This window comes from Bidens hawaiensis, unplaced genomic scaffold (assembly GCF_021521415.1).
Source record: "Bidens hawaiensis isolate Kalapana, Puna unplaced genomic scaffold, B.hawaiensis_p1.1 tig00014142_1, whole genome shotgun sequence".
Classification (NCBI taxonomy): domain Eukaryota; kingdom Viridiplantae; phylum Streptophyta; class Magnoliopsida; order Asterales; family Asteraceae; genus Bidens; species Bidens hawaiensis.
This window is the reverse complement of record NW_027492218.1, coordinates 401900-423664: the sequence shown is the minus strand read 5'-3', so window position 1 is coordinate 423664 and position 21765 is coordinate 401900. Positions and strand designations below refer to the sequence as shown.

General features: G+C 34.3%; 1 protein-coding gene across 1 annotated transcript in view; it reads left to right on the top strand.

The window, feature by feature from the left end:
- Positions 1–13988, top strand: part of LOC143546016 (uncharacterized) — a 30550-nt gene extending 16562 nt beyond the window's left edge. The window contains exons 5-13 of the mRNA XM_077037772.1: positions 12041–12094; positions 12364–12371; positions 12458–12550; positions 12649–12781; positions 12883–12960; positions 13156–13269; positions 13354–13524; positions 13611–13679; positions 13767–13988. Coding sequence (XP_076893887.1) covers positions 12041–12094; positions 12364–12371; positions 12458–12550; positions 12649–12781; positions 12883–12960; positions 13156–13269; positions 13354–13524; positions 13611–13679; positions 13767–13988 — 942 coding nt within the window. The remainder of the gene's footprint in view (positions 1–12040; positions 12095–12363; positions 12372–12457; positions 12551–12648; positions 12782–12882; positions 12961–13155; positions 13270–13353; positions 13525–13610; positions 13680–13766) is intronic.
- Positions 13989–21765: the final 7777 nt, after the last annotated feature.

The window sequence follows — 21765 nt, the reverse complement described above, 5'->3', positions numbered from 1 at the left end:
CGAGTTTACATGGGAAAGGGAAGATCAAATGAAGATCAAGTACCCGCACCTGTTCTCTGCGCAACCTACTTCGAGATAAATTTCGGGACGAAATTTCTTAAAGTAGGGGAGACTGTGACATCTGCCCCGATCCGACCCGACCCAGGTACCCGTTTCTCTGATCCGATCTCTTTCTTTTATGATTTATTTATTTATTTATACTTATATTTTACTTTTAATAATAATAATATACATTTTCCTTCCCGCCTCTTTCTCTCTTTTCCTTCCCGCCGTCCCGTCCCTCTTCTTTATTTCCGCCTTCTTTTCCCTCTTGTCGCCGTCCCGCCCTTAAGCCTTGAACCTCTGTCCTTTGTTCCTTCCCGCCTAAGGTTGTCTGCGCAGCTCCACGCGCCAGACTCTTTACAAGGAAGCCTGCGTGAAGACCACCTGTTACTGCGATACGCGAGACGAACTGTCCCCGCAGCGCGCTAAGGATTTTAGTTCTTCCCGCGGCGCGCTATGGATACTGTTCTTCCCGCGACGCGCTAAGGAATATAGTTCTTCTCGCGACGCGCTTAGAATTGAAGTTCTTCCCGCGGCGCGCTTAGAAATATAATTCTTCCCGCGACGCGTTAAGGTTGGTTCTGTCTGCCTTCGCGCTCGCGCGCTTTTTGCCTTCGCGCTCGATGCCTTCTCGCGTTTAACCCTTGAGTCTTTTCTCCTGTTTAAACTAGCCGTTTGCTTTTGTGATGTCTTATCTTCTGAGCTGTTAACCTAACCTGTCTTATGTCTGAAAAGTTACTTTCGGCGCAGCATGCGCACCAACCCCATTGGTTGGCAGAAAAAGTGACTTACATTATCTTTTGAGATCTGGTTTTCCATGCTTGACCAGTACCTTTATCTGAACCGCCCATGCTTTTTACTGTTCCCTGCCAGCTTTTCCCTTGTCCCCTGCAGCTGCCATATCTTTTGATATCTTTTGCTTTTGGAACCTTTTTGCTTTTGATATCTTTTGCTTTTTGAGATCTTTTCCCCTTTTCTAGGGATTGTGTTCCCTAGGGGTTCTCTATAAATAATAATGTTAATTTCCTAACACTACACACACAAAGCACTTAATCTCTCCTGTTCTCTCTTCTCCTTGCCGTTGTTCTTCCTCTGCCGTCTCCTCTCTCTTTGCCTTCGTCTTCTATCCTGTTCTGCCCTGCTTTTCCGGTAATATAATAATTTGTTTAATTTACTTATTAATTATGCTAACTTATAATCAAGACTTAAATCAAATCATTAAAACAATAATCTTATTCATAGGTTAACTTGTGCTTGTTAAAGTTGGTTCTTGCTTTATCTTACACCGCACCATTTATCAAGTGAGTAATCTCGTACCCAATCCCTTTTTATTTTTAATGTTTTGGGATGTTCATGTGTTCATACAAACTTAGAGTCTTAAACTTGTTTATGAACTTTAGTCGCGCAGTATCCCATGTGTTGAGGACGTTTACTTGGCTGTTTATTTGTATGTGTGTATCATTAACCGCTTTGTTTGGCCTATTCCGAAGTTTTCATGGATCCATTAGATGAACACGGGAGACCTATCGTTTACGGTTTTCTTTGTTTACACTTGCACAGATGTTTTCTTGTTTTTGTGCTCAATTGGGAGCACGGATTGAACTATGAACTATGAGCTATGATCTATTTAGGCTTGATCACAATCTGATTGCACCCTTGTTAAACACCAGACATACACGTGTTGCGCGCAGATTTATTGTTATCTATGTATTGTATTAAACTTGATTTCTCACCAACACGCAAGTGTTTGACGTTTATTTTAACACATGTTCAGGTTTGCTGTAGCTACATTTGGAGCTTGCGGACACGTAGGACGTTTTTACTTTTGGACCTAGATTAAAATGTATCAAGACAAGTTATTGTTGTTCGAATATTTTGAGTTATAATATATTGATTTATGTGATTTATGTTATCTTGTGTATACCTTGCGCGTGCGCGAATGAATGTATTTATTAAATATTGACACCCAATAGTGTCACGAGTAATGAAACAATATGTGGCGCCCCGATGTATAATCCGCCATTGGTCGGGGTGTTACAATAATGGTTTTAAGACGAAAAGCTCGTCCATGAACACGTATTACAAGGTCGAAAAACTAGGTTTTGAAGGTCCGATGACCCGAGGTCTCGAACCGGGTAAAAACTATAAAGAACGAGTATGTTTATGAAGGATATCGACAACACATACCCTCAATGAATAATAGAAACTGGAATCAAAGATCGAAATCGGAAAGAAAATCAAGTTCGCCGGAAAATACGCTCTGATTATAAGTTCGCCGTAGGTTGTAAATAATGAACTTTTTACACTGTTTGACTTCTTTTATAGGGCCAGAGTTGATCAGGCGAAGTTACGCTTAACTTCGCCTAGGCGAAGTTAGGCACAAGTTCGCCTGATTCAACAACTTTAAGTTTGAACAATTTTCAATTAACATTAGAATCTTCTAAAAAGAGTTTAAACAAATATGATCATGACCCAGTAACCAGCTATAAAATAATATAACTACAAAAATAGAAAAACTTATAAAAATTTAACGAAATAAGGGATCAAATTTCAGTCTAGTCAGGGACCACTACGTTTTAGAAAAGATCCTAACAGGAATCATACTAACTACGTGACTGTCACTTGGATCCGTGTTTAGCTGTATTATGACATATAGTGACAGCTTGTAAGCAGGTAAAAACTTAAAGCGGTTTTCATAGTTTCTGTGATACGAGTTAGATTAAGACTTAAAATTTTAAATGGAAAATAACTCAGAGAATTCGATGTCTCCTATCTATCCACGAGGCGTATTTAGTTTTCCCCAAGTCACCCCGAGTTGACTTCGACCCATAGTGTCTGATTAACTTGTAAGTATTCTTGATCTGTTTCCCGTTCATCACTTTTACTCAATGATAGAGAAGTCTTGAAATCTTGAAATCTTGAATGTAACAGTATCTCATAAGTACGAATTTTAATATTTTTTTTCTTTTTCTTTTTCTTTTTCTTCCCCCTTTTTTTTTATTAACAAACTTATTGACTCCAGAGTAATAAGCATCTGCAAGTCCCGAATCTGGATCACTGCAGTGTCTTGGAACGCCTTCTTCACGGGAATCAGAACACTTATGGGCTCGTGTATGACTGGGAAAAACGCTTTTCTGCCAATCATGCGGAAAGATATATACGGACACATGGAAAACTCTTAAGTAGTTTCCACGTAAAATCAAGTACAATTAATTTGTATCACATAGACTTTTACACACCATTAAAAAAAAAATTACCTTGACATACAATGACTGTTCTAATGCCTTTTAAGCTTAAAAACTTCACTAGTTAAGCACACACAATCAGTATATATATCATTTTCCAAGGTTGGATCAATTTTCTGTTAAACATAGCAAAGAACTTCTTACGAAGTATTAGACTTGAAAAGTAATTTCATTTCCCTTTAAAATATTTTGATTTCAATCGCCCCGATCACGTCAAAGTATTCAGGTAAACGGCAATCCTGAAGATCCAATGGATCAACTGGACCGACCACATACAAGTATGTGTCCTTCTCACTAAGAATGACCGACTAATTTTCAGCGACTAAAAGAACACACATCATAACTGCCCCGGTCACTTTCAGTCTTCTGGTTAATGGCGATCCTCATTCTCTAAGTAGAGACGATGACCAAAACATATCCGAGGATATGTCCATCAAACTGAGGTAACCGACTAATTTTAAGCAATAATGATTTTTTTTTTTTTTTTTTTTTTAAAAAAAAAACAAAGACATGGTTACTCGGGATTGATCATCCCGTTCAGCTCAATTAGGTTTTGAAATCTGGATTTATCAAATGCTTTTGTAAACAAATCAGCAAAATTTTCCAGTGTATCAACTTTTTCGATCTTGATCAGTTTCTTCTCAGCACAATCCCGTATGAAGTGATGACGAATGTCAATATGCTTAGTTTTACTATGCTTCACGGGATTGTTAATTACTGAGATGGCGGCAGTGTTATCAATTAAAATAGGAGTGAGTAAGAAATTCAGACCATAGTCGCGTAATTGTTGCTGAATCCACAAAACCTGAGAGCAGCAGTTGGATGCTGCCATATATTCAGCTTCGCATGTTGAAATTGCAACCGATGTCTGTTTCTTGCACTGCCAGGAAACTAATCTTCCTCCAAGAAACTGACAGCCTCCTGTTGTCGACTTCCGACTCTGATTGCATCCTCCATAATCAGAATCTGTATATGCCACCAGTTCAACGTCTCCTCCCTTTGGGTACCACAACCCTAGCTTCGGCTTGCCTTTGAGATACCGCAAAATCCTCTTCACACCTTTCATGTGAGATTCCTTTGGGTTTGCCTGAAAACGAGCACAAAGACAAACAGCAAACATTATATCAGGCCTAGAAGCAGTTAAATACATTAATGAACCTATTATCGCCCGATACAGAGTTGGGTCCACATCTATGTCACCATCTGATTCAGCGCCCAATTTGTGATTGACGCAGATTGGAGTGTCATATGGAGAACTGTCCTCCATCTTGAATCTCTTGAGCACATCATGAACGTACTTCGTCTGATGAATGAACATCCCGTCCTTCTTCTGATCAACCTGCAATCCTAGAAAGAAGGTTAGTTCACCCATAGCACTCATCTCGAACCTCTTCTTCATGACAGCCTCAAAATCCTGACACATGGATACTCTTGATGCAGCAAATATGATGTCATCCACGTAGACTTGAACTAGTAGAAAGTCGCTTCCTTCTCTCTTCACAAACAACGTACTGTCGATCAAACCTCTTTCAAAACCATTTTCCAGCAAGTAGTCTGATAACGTTGAATACCAGGCACGAGGTGCCTGATGTAATCCATACAGCGCCTTGCTCAACTTGTATACGTGATCAGGAAAGTCTGGGTCAGGAAAACCCGGAGGTTGCTCAACATACACAACCTCATCAACTTTCCCATTTAGGAACGCGCTCTTCACGTCCAACTGAAATACCTTCATCTTTTCAAAAGAAGCAAATGCCAAAAACAATCTAATCGCCTCCAACCGGGCGACAGGAGCGAACACCTCATTGTAATCAATACCCTCTTGCTGATTAAAACCTTTAACAACCAGCCTCGCCTTATTTCTTATGATAATCCCCTTATCATCTCTCTTGCACTTGAAGAAGTACCTCCTAGACTTTTTACATTCACGGGACCGAAGAGATCCATATGAAGTAGTTCTAGAGTACCGGCAATTGAATTGATCTTCTTGGTGAGATGAGATTTCTTGTGTTGTTTTCCCTTCTTGCATGCTATGCATTTGTCTTCAAAGTTAAAACTTTTTAAGGGAACGCCCATCACAAGCCCATTCTTGACAATGAAGTTCATCTTCCGAAGATGAATGTGTCCCATTCTCCTGTGCCATAATTCTGATTCTGATTCGCTTGCTTTTGTCATTAAACAAGATTCTCCGGTGGCAATTTCAGTAGACCTCATATCCATCACATATGTATTCGTTTCACGTGGAGCTTTCATAACTATCCATTCGTCTGGTATCTGAAAACCAGGCTTTAATACGATCGCTTCGTTCTTCGTGAAATGGACAGTGTAATCTTTATCACAAATCTGCGACACACTCAGCAGATTGTGCTTTAATTCCTCCACAAAATTCACATTCTCAAGTGTCATCCTTCCATTTGACACTGTTCCTCTACCAGTAATCCTTCCTCCGCTTTCACCAGCAAAACTAACTCTCGCTCCCTGAACAGGTTTTAAGTCGTGCAACAAGTGTTTGTTGCCCGTCATGTGCCGGGAACAGCCGCTATCTACAATCCAAAGATTGTTGGCAACCCTGTTCAACTGTTCCTGCATAATAAAACAAAGAATTAGAATCTTGGGACCCAAGACCAATTGGTCTTGGATCGATACGTCCCGTACCCTGGCTTTCTCAAGTTAGCATCAGGATAATTCCTGTAAGTCCTGTTAGGAAATCTCCTTGCAGATGGAGTGTAATGCCTTCCAAACCTATGTGAATTGAAAGTGTTATATCTTGTGGTTTGGTTGAAAAGCTGAGGTTTGTTTTTATGAAAACTTGAAGTAGTTACATTTTGGCATTTTGAAAAGTTTTCATTTTTTGCAGTATCAAAATGATGCTTATGCTCAGTTTTATTTGGCTTCACGCCTCTGAATCTCGGCTTCAGAGGGCAATCTGCAACTAGATGTCCTAATTTGTTACATCTAAAGCAACACCTACTCTCTATTTTCTTGTCGAATGTTGTTTTGGATGTAGAGGCAGTGTTACCAGCCGTTCGTCTCACATAAGGTGGGACGTACGGGTTAAGTGGAGTACTCTTTTTAGAGGTTTTATTTTTATCTCCACTAGTGGGTATTACTACCTTCTCTTTCGTCTTACCTGATTCGGACAACTTATCCGAATCCGATGAGACTGGACTCGAAACAGAAATACTAGAAACAGGCGAACTCGTTTCGCCACAGCTAACACTTGGTTCTACACTTGTAATCTTGATTGGAGTTGTCTTTGGAACTTCGAAATCAACAGATTTCTGAACACTCGGATTATAAGTATAGTTGTGGTTAAAAGGTGGTGGAACCTCGTGAAAACCAATTCCTCCCCTCTTCGCAGAGGTACCTTGATCACTAACGAGGTGATCAAGAATTGCCGAGGAATTCCTGAACTGCTCAAGTTTGCGATTCAGTTCCACCACTTTCACCTGGTGGTCAGCAATCTGTTTTTCCCGATCAGCAATCAATTTAGTCTTTTCCTCTAAAACTACATAACTAAGATCAATTATTTCGATTTTCTCAGCAAGTTTTGTTTTTAAGCTTTGAATGTCTTTTTCACATGCTTTTATTTTGATTTTATAACTGTTTTCTCTTGCTTTCGTAAAATGGTGATCTTCTTTAATTGTTTTAAAATCAGCATCTAAACGGACGTACTGATCAGTTATCGTTGTAAGTTGCTCAGACAAATTCTCACAACTAGTACAAATATTCTTAGTACTTACCTCGGAGCGATTATCCTTGTCATCTGCCATGAAAGCGGTTTCTTCTTCAGTAGCTTTCTCATTTCCATCAACCTTCTCACATTCTTCAACCTCAGCCTCAGCCATGTTCGCCTGCTCACCAGATTCATTTGAATGCAGGTTCCAGTTGTATTCACCTGCCTCTCTGGTCAACATGGCATTAATCTCTCTATTAACTCCAGAGTGTTGTGTAGGCCGACCTTGTCCACGTTCAACTCTTTCATTTCTGCATTCTTTGGCAAAGTGCCCGTATTGCTGACAATTATAGCACCTTACCTTAGATTTATCGAATCCAGGCCTACCACCAACAAACTTTCTCCCAGTTTTCTTCATAAACCGTTTTACTCGCCTCACAATCATTGCTATTTGCCATTGCAAATCCATCTCCTCCAGATCATCAGCATCGATCTGGTCATAATCCTCATCCAGAACAGCAGGGTCCACAATCTTCCCCTGGATGTAGTTTTCGTAGGAAGCAATAAATGATGCATAGACTGCAAACTGCTCTTCAGCAGATTTTACACTCATAGGCATCTTGAAATAATTATTGCTTGAGGCATTTGCAGAGAAACCACTTGTGGATGCTTGAGGCTTTGAAGTACTTGATCCTCCAGCAACAAAACAGACATCACCGTTCAAGTTTACAGAAACGTTTCCTTCATGAGAAGAGTCAGAACCTGACTCCCCTTTTCAGTAATAAGCAGCTGATTCAGGCCTCGAACTTGAGCCTGAGTTAACTTTTGCACCATACATACCAGGGTCTTGTATCTGATCTGTTGGTGTTTCTTTTCGAACCATATTAAGCTCATAAGTTCTGAGCTTGTTTACTGCCGTTTCCAAATCATAATTAGGAAAGTCTCTGTCTTCCCTCATAAGAACGGTGTACATTTCCCACTTCGGTGGGAGAGCATCGAGAAGCTTTTCAACGATCTCTTCTTCTCGGTAAGCAATCGAATAATTGTTAAGCTCTGTCATTAGATGATAGTATCTGGTGATAATATCATCCAGTGATTCGTTCTTCAAATATTTGAAAACGGAGAACTGGGTCTTTAAAAGTTTGATCTTTGATGCACGGATACCCACGTTCCCCTCGAATCTATTTTCAAGAGCATCCCAAAGCTCTCTCGCAGAAGTGTACTTTCGGAACGTATGGAGAACCTCTTGAGGAAGTGCCATTGTTATAGCAGCATGGGCCTTGCTCTCGGCCTCATACATTTTCTTTTCTTCGTCCTCCATTTTGCTATACTTCTTAACCACATCACGACCTTCGTATTGCATAGTTGGAGGGATATATCCATCCTGGATGCACACCCACATTTTTGCATCCTGATATTTAATGTATTGGATGAATCTGTCCTTCCATGCCACGAAGTCAGTTCCTTTCATCAACCTCGGGGCCTTAGTGGCTGACCCCGCTTCTACTTCCATCTTGACTAAATCGGAGATGTTAATTGACGACATCTTTGCGAAAACCCGAAAACCCGAAAATTAAAAAAAATCTTCCAAACAGTACAGTAGGCGAAGTTAAGAATAACTTCGCTTGAAAGTTAACTTCGCTGGAAAGTGTAACTTCGCTGGGCCTTAAATTCGCTTGACTGGGCGAAGTTAAGAATAACTTCGCTTAGGATGAGCGAACTTAGGAGGTAAGCGAACTTGGGAGGTAAGCGAAGTTGAGGATAACTTCGCTTAGGCGAACTTAGGAGGTAGGCGAAGTTGTGGTTAACTTCGCTTAATCCTTATATCTTCGCCGAAACCCTACTTCCAGTGACGGCAACTTCGCCTGAAGAACGGTAACTTCGCCCGATGAACAAGGAAACTGTTCAGATCTGATTTCGTCAATCTAGCAGTTTCCGATCAATGTTATGGCTTGCAAATGACTGTCAAACACGAGTAAAACACAATCCCAATAAAAACACGTCCCGCGAATAGGTCAAACGAGACGTATTCTACACCCGCGTGAAATCCCGAACCTCACAATCGAGCCGATGGCTCTGATACCAATTGTAGGTTCCTGGACGGATCGTACACGGGATGTCGCTATCTGCGCAGGTGCGGAATCCCTGCGTAGTTAGATACGAGCGTAGAATATGTATAAATCAAACACACGAGCAATGAACGAACACGTTATATTGATAACCGAACACGTGACTCGAGGTCACTATTACAGACTCTAAAACACGTGAAATGATCTCACCCTGAAACTAGCTCAAAACGGCTAACCCTAAGTCCAACTCTAAACTGTTACGGTGAACAGTTTAAATAAGCACGACAACTTCGCCTCAGGCGAAGTTGTCTATAACTTCGCTTGTTCAACAAGTTCGCCTAAGCGAACTTGTTGACAACTTCGCACATACAAAAACATAAACATAATCATAAACATAATTACATTACAGACTCGATTACAAATGCTAGACTATGAACTACTGACACACATGTACCAACAATATCGGGTTTGCCAAAGCATAAGTTGGTGTTGAAAGTTGGTGTCCCCGTCATGCTATTAAGAAATATTAATCAAAAAGACGGCTTATGTAATGGAACAAGACTACAAATTACATCTCTAGGAGAACGTGTTATTAAGGCACAAATTATATCAGGAACTAACATCGGTGATATGGTATTTATTCCTAGAATTCCATTGACACCTACCGACAAAAACATTCCTTTCAAATTTCAACGAAGACAATATCCGGTTTTTGTATGTTTTGCAATGACGGTAAACAAAAGTCAAGGACAATCTCTATCAAAAGTAGGGTCGTTTTTAAAAGAGCGGGTATTCTCGCATGGTCAGTTATATGTAACTTTATCCAGAGTCAGAAGTAGAGAAGGTCTTAAACTTTTAATATTGGATAAGGATGGTAAAGTCACCAATAAGACAACAAACGTCGTTTATAAAGAAATATTTAGAGATTTGTAATTTTTTTTGGTGCCTTTGTAATTCTTGAAACGTTAGATTTGTAATCCCATTATCTATCTTATTATTTATATTAACAATTAACTTTTGAGTTAATGTATTTTGTTTAAGTTTTGTTATAAGCCACTGTGTTATGTTAGTTTGGAATACAATCTAATTTCGATATTTGTCCAAGTAGATACTCCACTTTTGTAAATTATTCATTCCATCAAAGGTTAACATGTAGTTGCAAATCAACAACTTTTTAGCTCACTTGACTTGGTTGACCAACAGGGACGTTATGGTACAAGAAGCATGCATGCACTAAGTATTAGAGACGCTAAAGAAGCATGTTTTCATGAGACATACATTTAAAATGAATTATGGTGGGAGAAAACCATTGATTATTATATCAATTCGAAAGTTGGAATAAAAGATGCTTTTATATAAATATAGTATACAAAAAATTAGTAATAATCTACCTATCATTACAAGCTAAAATAATCCCGATATCAATATGTGACATCATATATTATTATTGTTTTTTTTGTTTTTTTATTTTTAAAAAATAACACTATACAAGCATACTAATCATTTAAAGATTTGTTTTCATCATACCAAAATTTAAGGCCTACTTTTTTGGTAATCGTATTATTTATTATTTAAATTTTTCTTTATTTAATAATCCTTCGTTTCAAAAACTAATTTTAATCACAATTGATCTATCTAATTTCAAAATTTGAATTTTAAAATTTCAAATTATCTACAATTACAATTTATTTATTTTTTTTAACTTCAAAAATTTTCAACCCTCAAACCTATTAATAACTAATTCACGAATTTTATTGTTTCATATTTTACATTCAAATTAATCCTTAAATGCTATGAAAGAAAGAAGTTTCACCACAACACGTTATGTCTTCTTCAAAGTCCATTAATAGTTCTTCTTCAAAGTCCATTAATAGTTCATCTGAAAATGAAAATAACATGTCATTTTTTAATCAATTATATTTTTAATCGTTTCTTTCATTCCAGATTTACCTTTTCAAAAAGTTTTACGGTATATATAATGAAGCAAATTTTTCTGTTAACTATAGATATCCGTTTATATATACAATCACTTTCATGAACTATTTGGAACATTTTAAGATGCTATATTTGTTTTACTGATTCGAACAAAATGTTAACACGATATATATATATATATATATATATATATATATATATATATATATATATATATATATATATATATATATATATATATTGTGTCTATGCATATGTATATGTGTATGTGTATGTGTATGTATGTATGTATAAGTATACGTATATTTCTACACATATTTTATTATTCAAATATTATAGTAACATGCTTTAAACTCTTCCTAAATCATATTTATATGTAATTATAATTAATTTGATAATTTTGGTTTATAGTGCTTCATCATGATTTGAATATTATAAATCTATGTTATTTTCAGCTTGCTTGGTAACAAGGAAATAACTTATCATAATGAACTTAACAATTCAAAAGAATTTTCAATTATTAAGGTCAAAATTATTAGGCTTTAGGAAAATAGAGACCCTAAGCCCCCACATAACCTCTGGACAATGGAAATGGTGTTGGTGGATGAAAAGGTACTTTCGACGTCTTATTATTGTTGTTGTTGTTAATTTTTTTTACTAACTTATGATCCTTTTTATTTAAAGTCACAATATAATAAATTTTCTAATTGTTGTATGGTAATAAAATGAGGGCTAGCATGCTTACAAAAATCTTCTTGAAGTTCGAGACCAAAGTTAAACTTAACTCAACTTTATTGATTACAAATACATTCCTTGCATACCTCAAGCCTTACCAAAGGATACTCGGCCACAAAAATAAAATAAGTTTTAATTTAAGTACCCAGATGTTTTCAGTTGATGATTTTATTGGTAAGCCATTTGCATTCTCTTTTGAGAGCTTTGAAGATATCAATGCAAACAAATTTAAAGAATTTGATACAGTTGGTTAGTAACTATTTCATTTATTAAACTTAAGTAAAATTTATATTTATTTCCATAAGAATGGTTTTACTTATTTACTTATTTTTATGTAGATGTTATCGGTTGCGTTACTAGCTGGGAACCCATTTCTTCTTTTGGAAAAAAAGGTCTGAATGATGTGAAAATGACTTAAGATGATCAGTGAGTATCCGTATTACAATTTTTTTTTATTTTTCATCTTTAAATATCATTAATATAGAAACATATATTATTAAACGATTAAAGTTAAATATATATTATTATATTAATGTTATTTTATTTAATCTTCTACAGTAACCGGGAAATTAATGTAACCTTTTTTGGTGATTATGCAAAACAAATGGACACATTTATCACCAAACACCCTGATGCTTATAACGTTGTTATCGTATTGCAGTTTGGCAAGTTTTCTTTATATGGTCGTAAGTATCTATATTATTATATTTTATGACAAATTTATTTTAATTTTAATTCAATATTTATATTGTTAGTTATTTAGGTGAACCATCGGCCTCTAACAACTACTATGTGTCTAAGCTATTTATCGACGAAGACATTCCTGCCATTAATGTTTTTAAACAGAGGTTTAACTTTATACTTTTTTTTTTATATATTGCATGTTTGTCTTGCAATACTGTTTATTTGATCTTAATTCTGTTTTTAATATCATTATATTTAAAAGCAACATTGAAAATGGAGGTGCGCTTTCCTCCTCAAGTCAAAGGTCAATTTCATCATCATCCGTCTGCATGGTGAATGAGGATTTCCTAGAGCGAACACCATTTAACTTAATAGCAGAGATAGAAATTGATAAGGTTATTATTATTTCCATTTTTTAACACACACACACACACATATATATATATCTAATTTTTAATATAGCTTAATTAGATTTTAATACTAATTATTGAAACAGATAAAATCAGTCATTATCCTTGCAACCATTGTGTACATTCCACCCATTCAGGAGTGGCATTATTTTGCATGTGGAGGTGTTTGAAATCATTAAAGCTGAAATCAGATGAGTCTAATGATGACAATCTTTACAAGTGTTTGACTGAAGGATGTAAAGACAAGAGCTTATTACCAGTTTCCAGGTAATTAACATATAATTTCTGTTTTCTAATTTATAATAATTTTGTTTTGTTTTGTTTTATTTAACTATATAACTTAAGTTATACAGGTTTAGAATTCATATTCGAGTTCGAGATACAACCGGTACTGTTTCATTAACATATGGGACAAGGAGGCTTTCAAGATATTAAATGTCACTGCAGAAAGCTTAGTGGAGGAAACCAAGGGTGTAAGTTTATCAACATTTTCTTAATTAATAATCGAATATCAATTATTATTATGAACATCTATTTTTTTAATTTTTCTTTTGCAGAGTTTTAACATACCAACGGTCTTTAACATAATGCTTCAAAGAAAATATGCATTTAAAATTGATATAAAGGAATACTATATTCTGAAAAACTCAATGAATTTTAATATTGCCAAGCTTTCTGAAGATTCATTCATAGTGAATTGTTTAGAAAAAAAGTCTAACACCGACATGGTATTTCTATTTATCTTAAATTTATATTTATATTTTATTTTATTTGAATTATACTTTTATCTTTTTTTTTGTTTATTTCTTGAAAGGTTGAGATTTCAGAACAAAACCCGCTTACCGGTGGAGATTGTCGATCCGAAGACACTGTTAATAACAACGTAAATTTTGAAACATTTTAACACTATTTTTAATATCTATGTAATCCAACAACCATAACATCTTTATTATACATTTAAATTTCACAGGAACTTATATCAATTACTGGTGAGAATAGCATAACTCCAATTTCAAATGGAGACACAAACCGTCAAAGTTCTCCACCATCTGATTTAAAGAGGAAACTTGGAGATATCTATGACATTGATGATGATGCTGTGGCAAATTCAACTAATAAATCCAAGGAAAAACAGGTTTCATGTGACATTTCAGGAGATAACAATCTATTAATTCCAAAAAAGGAAAAATAGATAGGTTGTCATAACTTTTAAAACAATATTTGTGTTTCTTTGGTTTTGATTTTTCCGGTCATGTTTTACCGGTAAATACATTTACATTTGTGTTTTTCTTTATTATGTTTCATGATTGGTACTTTGGTTGGTTTGACATTAGAGATCTTTTATTTGTTTATAAACAAAATTAGACTTTGTTTTCTTTTTGCTTTTTCCAGCAAGGCTTTACGGGAAACACATTTGCATTGGTAGTTGTTATTGTTGTTGTTATTATTATTATTATTATTATTATTCCTTTTGTTGTTTGTGTTTGCAATTATAAACTTTGTTATTTTTTTTTATTAATAATACATTTGTTTGTCTTATATTTCTTATTTTTTTCACCTAACCCGTGTTTTACACAGGTTCTAACCTAGTATATATATATACATACACACACACATACATATATTATAACGTTATTATTAAATTTTCGTTGCATATATTTATTCGCAATTGCCTTACGTATATCGAATTCGTTAAACCGACCCGTTTGGTCATTTCGATATAGTTTTATTACTCGTTCATTATTAATATTATATTCCCAATGATTTACGATCATCGTTCATTCATTTTCTATTGTTTTCGATCAATAAACGAAACTCCGGGAATTTGCGTTTTAAGTAATTCGCAAACTTATCGAGTAATATATAAAAAGTATATAAGAATTATAACTTTTTATTTTCAAATACTTTCCAAAGTTAAATGACTAACTTGTAATTATATAATATTCTGAATTAAATAAATCTTGAAACTTAGAGGGCCTAATTGTAAATTTGAATTATATATTTTTTCCCAACCCTCCAGCCCACCGTCACCCCGTATTTCAGATCAATTTCCGGCTGCCGGCCTAAATTTCCGGCGATAATCAAAACCACATTCAACGAGCATTTTAAGCCAATTAAATATTGTAACGGCCATAGGCTATGACGTAAAACCAATAATCAACAATCTCAACGAGTATAACGGCCATAATCAGCACGTATTAATCTCGTAAGTTCCGTAGTTACTGGCCGAATTAGTTTAAAACACAATTACAATCATTTAATCGTTTAACGCACTAATTAGTAGTATAAATAGCTTCTAAATCTTCGTCTAAACTCGCCTCAAACATCCATTACATCTAAAGCACCCTCTGTAATAACCAATTGATCCGTCTAAACCCGTTTTCCGGCGAGAGATGGTTCTTCGTCAATCAGAGGCAATTTCAGGTAATGTTTATATGTATTTGATTCGTCACAAGCCTATAAACAAAATCCCTAAATCAATCTAAACGAACAATGAACAGAATAATGGATTAAAAATCTAAGGTTCTTTTGTGTAGAAGATGAACTTTAGTAATATTATAAATATCTATGTTCTTATTGTTTAACAAAACAGGTAGTTAGTTCAGTTGGTTAAACACCTTGATTTGGTCGTGAAGACCCGGGTTCGGACCCAGGTCAGTGTACTTTTTTTTGCAAATTTTTTTTAAAAAAACATTGTCTTTTATCTTTAAAACTAATATAAATATCTAATAATTTATAATAAATCAAACAAAGTCTTTTTTTAAGACAAATAAATTAAGTTACCAATCTTTCTCATTTTCGTAAAGTTCGTAAAATTTCGATTATTATATTATTCATCTTTTCGTTAACATATTATTTTTGCTATAATAAATCATTTTCAAGATAAAACCCGTCAAAGTTTGTACTTCGAAATTAATTCCTGTATCTATAATAAATTATTAGTTGAAATAACCCTTAAACAATATTATATTGTACTCCATTTTCGTTAACTTTATAATCGTTTTCGTAACCCTTATAATCCGTTACCATAGTCTTTTTCCAAGCTAAACTATAATTAAAATTCGTAATTCGCAAATACTATATTTCTTATAATAATGTTAAAATTGTTAAATAAATATTAGTTAAAATAATAAAAATGTTAAATTCCCGTTAAGACTTAAAAATAATATTATATTATAAAATGCTTTGTCATAATAAAAGAACATTAAAATAATGCAATATTCCGTTAACCAAATTATTTAACTCTTATTATTCCATTAGCTAGCCTTTACATTTTCGTACTTTATTTTATTTATAGTTCTAGATGTTCGGTTGCTTCGCTTTCGTTATTGTGCCTTCGATTTATATTTCAAGTTATCTTCGATTTCAATGCGAGTTTCTCACAACCCCTTTTTAACGTTTTCATATTTTGGGGTAGCATATGTATCTTATTATAAATTCAAAGTATTACGATTTCGCTTACAAACTACAATTCACTATATGGACCTGTGTGTTACTTGATTACTTGCTCGAATTTACTTGCACGTGGTAGCCTCAATAAGTATGATCATACGCCCCCCTTTGCACTTAGGTCCATTTGTTCGAGTGGAAAAGGGCCTCATTATTCGAGTACGTTGGTTGTTACCAATTGGAAAGGACCTTACTTGCGCGATTACCCGAGTACGTTGATTGATACCTACTGGAAAGGACTTTACTTGCTCGTTTATCACTTGTACTTGAATTGTATGATTTTTACGTATTATATCAAACTATGGGAATCTCACTAGCTATGTTCATAGCTAACTTTATTTTATACATATGTTACACGTGTAAAGATACGAGGATGAAAGTTAGAAGACACATAACATGCCTATAGGATATTCAAAGAACAACTTATTCTTTGTTACAGCTTGTATTATTTGATAAACTTGTGTTACATGAAGATTTAAATGAAATAATGTTATTATGTTAACCTAATAGTGTCACGTGTGTTTGAGCAATCTGTACGTCACACTCAGGCGTTTCTGCTTTAGCCGGGGTGTTACATACTAATCGGCAAGTGAACCGATCGACTCTAGTAAAGCTAAGTAAGTCCGGTTATCGAACCCACGAGACTCTCTAAATTATATTTATTAGCTAATTAGACTCGACTACAAATACGACTTATTAATTTATATTTGTTTGGGAGGTTTTTATTTAAAATACTAGTTTAATACTATAATTTTAAAAAAATTACGAAAACAAGTAATTTCAACAAAAGCAAAAGTTTGATTTAAATAAGACGATAATAAGGAAACTACCTAGGCTAGAATCCCCTAAATTTCAGTAATGAATTAACCCGGGAAAATATTTAGTAATGTACTGGGATCGTAAAATAGACACTTAAGAAAACCCGAACAGGACCCCTGACCTTTCTTAAGAGACACCTATGGATTTCTAACAAGTTTTAACACACACCAGTATTGAAAATCAAGTTCCCTTACGGTCACCTAATTAATTATAATTTAGTTCCTTTATATGAAATCCTACCTTACAGCGCGAAAATCAAAGGCAATTTATTATATTTAATTGATTTGATAGACAATAATATATAATCAACTCTAGACGGACTCCTTACGAAGAACTAAATCTAGCAAGATTAAATAATAAAGATCTATTAATAACTTAGCACTTTACAGATTTTAGGTTAGCAGCACACTTAGGTTTATTTGACAATATTATTCCTATGATCTTATCATGAAATCAACCATAAAATAATCAAGAACACAAAGTAATTGATCTAATAGCACCCTATCATATGACAAACAATAATCAAGGAAAGCTATGGAATGAAACTCATCAAACAATCCTAAGTATCCATATGCATCAATTTAATATAAATAAATCTTTTACTAAACCATAAAAACCATAACAATAAATAATCCCATGTTAAATCAACACACCAAAGTAGGTTCATCATAAGCCTAGGCTGTCTAAGGGTTTAGCCAACAATCATACTCAAGAACAAAAGATAATAAATAGGTTAAAATAATAAATTCATAACAAAAACAATAAATTCAAACCAAATAATAAGGATGTTTGGATGAGTAGGTCTATCTGCTCGAACCAACGGCCTTTTCTTTTCTCTTTTCTCTCCTTGCGTTCACAGTTGCTAGCTCCAAAAATCTGTCTCCTTCTTTCGTCTGTGTCCTGCTGTTCCCTCCTACCTTGTATGTTCTATTATTCTTAGTGATGACCTCTTATATTATTCCTTGTAGCCGACATTCGATTCCCGAAACTAAACCCTCCAGATTCCTTCACGTGGGCCTTAATTGAATTTATTCATCCAACATAATAACAATTAACATGGGCCTCATATAATTCCACTAACACTTTATTTGGTTCTTTAATATTATGTCTTCATGTTTGAAATCAAGTTCCTTTAATTTTCTACATATCAACAAATCAACGTGAAAGAAGTTAATATTTAAAATCAACATCAAATAAATATAAATATGTATATAAAAACTTAATTTCAATCGAGTAAACATGGTTTACTTAATTAAACGTCTTTCTTTTACTCATTAACTTTCAAAACTTAAAGATGTAAATGTGAGCCCATTAAATGCTTTATCCAATAAAAAGTGACCAAAGCCATTTAAAAGTGTTAAGAATATATAAATAATATATGTCTACTTTATATCATATCAAATATCCCCACACTTATCTTTTTTCGTCCCTAAAAAAGTCTAGTTGCAATGGGATCAGAATCGGAGAAATACAGTCTTAAAAACATATAGGTTATCTTAAAATTTTAGAACAACGCAAAAACTGTCATCACCAATATTGTTGTCCACTTAAACCTATGCCTTTGTATTTACCGGGACAATTAAGATCCAACTGTTATTATTATTATTATTATTATTATGTATATAATCTAGTGGAACCCACAGTCAAGACCCGCTTTATTTTAGATTTTACCGGATCAAACCACCCCAACTTGACTTAAACCTCATAAAAGGAAATTAAAAACATTGTTGCACATTTATCATGAACAGCTAAGATGATCAAGGATATTGTTTATCCACCTAAATTTAAACATCAAAGTATACCAAGCAGCCATCAGATATGATTAAGGTTCAATTATTCAACTAACTAGCTAGTGTTCCCCACTACATGACATACCCCCGTTATCAAGTAACACCTCAGACCCATTACCACACATAATTTTACAAGTTTCCATCTGTCAGTTTACATACGTCGTGTCTCTAGTTGATCCTGTTCTTAATGGTATGGGACGCAAGTAAGAGGACCACGTACGACTAACAGCGGGATGATCACTGGATCATCAAGATTTTACTTCACTGTAATTGATGCTAGTGAGTGTAATGATTGCAGTAAAGTGCGGGTTTATGCTTAAAAGCTTTTATTTATTTAAATATCCGAAGATACCCAGATGAACGACCGTAAAAAGACCCGTGATCTCCGAACCCGAGGCATCCCATCAATACAAGATTTAAGGCTATAAAACCATAGGCCTATTGTAACACCCCGGCTAAAGCGGAATCGTCTGAGTGTGACGTACAGATTGCTCAAACACACGTGACACTATTAGGTGACCATAATAATATTATTTCATTTAAATCATCACGTAACACCAGTTTATCAAATAATACAAGTTGAAACAATAAATAAATAAATGTTAAGTTGTTCTTTGAATATCCTATAGGCATGCTACGTGTCTTCTAACTTTCATCCTCGTATCTTTACACCTGTAACATATGTATAAAATAAAGTCAGCTATGAACATAGCTGGTGAGAATCCCACAGTTTGATATATATATACGTAAAAATCATACAATTCCATGAAACTTGTGAAATGAGCACATAAGGGTTCTTTACACTCGATGCAATGGACCTGAGTGTAAAGAACAAACGAAGGTCCTTTCCAGTTGGGGCTACCAACGTACTCGGATATGAGGTCCCTTTTCCACTTGATACAAATGGACCTAAGTGCAAAGTGGGCATATGATCATACTTATTGAGGCAACCACTGAGCAAGTAATTCTGAGCAAGTAATCAAGTAAACACACAAGTCCATGTAATGAATTGTAGTTTGTATATGACTTGATAAATCATTGAGTAAACAGGATACATATGCTACCCCAAAAATAAAAGCGTTAAAAAGGGGGTGTAAGAAACTCACCTAGAATGCGAAGACAAACTTGCAATAAAAGCCGATAGCACGATAATGAAACCGAAGCAATCGAAAATGCGTTTAAAGAATCCGAAACGTTTGAACTCCTTGAACTATAAATAAATACAAATATTTAAAGAATAACTAACGGAATTGAAAAAGTTATTTATGATTGGTCAACGGGATATTGCATTATCTTAATATATTTATTAACATTTGATGACATCTTATAATATAATATTAGTTTTAGATTTTGACGAAACTTAACGATTTGGTAACATTCTAACTAAATACTAGTACGAAAGTTACGGTATTTACGGGTCATCTTTCAAAAAAATACTTATGTTGTTGAACCAAAGTTAACATTTAACGAATTAAAAGCTTAATAGTAACGGAATTGTAAATTAATTTTAATGGCGTAACGAAATATATTATTTAAATATTATTTAGTTAATAATTTATTATTAAGACAACTTTAATAATTAGGGGATTTAGTTATATTAACGAAGTATGAATTTTGACGAGATTTTATCTTTAAACGATTACGTTAGTGTTTTATTAATATTAACGAAATGCAATAATAATAACAATATAATATTATATTAACGGGTCTAAGCATAACGAATATGAAACGGGTGGTTTTTGAAACTGACAAAGTTAATTTATTATTAATTCATTTTAATTAAAAAGATTTTATTTGATATATTAAGATTTTTACCAATTAAGATTATAATTAGAAAATGGTTAAAAACAATACAAATATAAATAAAAGCTTGAAACGGCCTAACCCGGGTTCGAACCCGGGTCTTTATGTTGACAAACAAGAGAAGCAACCAACTGATCTAGCGTGTGAATCTGTTAAAGATTTAGAATAGAATAAATAAATAGTATAGCTTAAGTTCATCATGTTCACCTTAAACCCTAGATCTTAAATTTGTTAATTGGCTCCATGTATGTTTTAATTAGGTTAGGTGTCTTATTAATTGATTAAAAATGAATCAAAACCATGTAAAAATTACCTGTGAAAGTTCTTGTTTGTTCCAGAACCATGACTCGCTAGAAAACGAATTTGGATCAATGATTACGGGAAGTATATAGTAAAATAGCTGGATTAGAGGTTGTGGATGATTTTAGACTGATGCTTGGGTCCTATTTATAGTCCTAATTGCAACGTTCGTTCGTTAATTGGTGTTGAATGTGTAGGCCGGTTATCTGGCGGTTGTTACGGAGATAATTGGCGTTATTAGGACGTTATAACACAATTAAAATGACGATTAATGATGGTCGTTGGTGTCTAAGTTCGTTATGCTAATTTAAAGGGTCAAAGGAGCGGAAATCGCGGGGTTTTGAGGGTGGTCGGAGCCGTTTTCCGGTGGCCGGAAAATCGGGCCGGAAAAACGTGGGTGGGGGGTGGCTGTAATGTTTTTATTATTAAAATATTATAATTTAAATCACAATTACAACTTTGGTCCCTGCAGTTTTTGTATTAGTTTAATGTAGAATTAAAATAGAATTTCAATTTGAACCTTTAACTTTTGGAAAGTTATAAATTTGTTAAAAGTAAGTATGATTGGAATTATTAACATATAACACCCGATAGTTTGCGAATTGATTAAATTTAAATAACTTTGAATCCCGGAGTCTTACATTAATTGGTCAAGAGGAAAAGGAACGAACGTATGATAAACGTAAATCCTCATGAATAACATTAACGATGAACGTTGAATACAAATAAAATTGAAATGGTTTGGTTTAACGAAGACGTATAAAAATAACGAATGTCACGAAAAACATAAGAAACGAAACTAGAGAT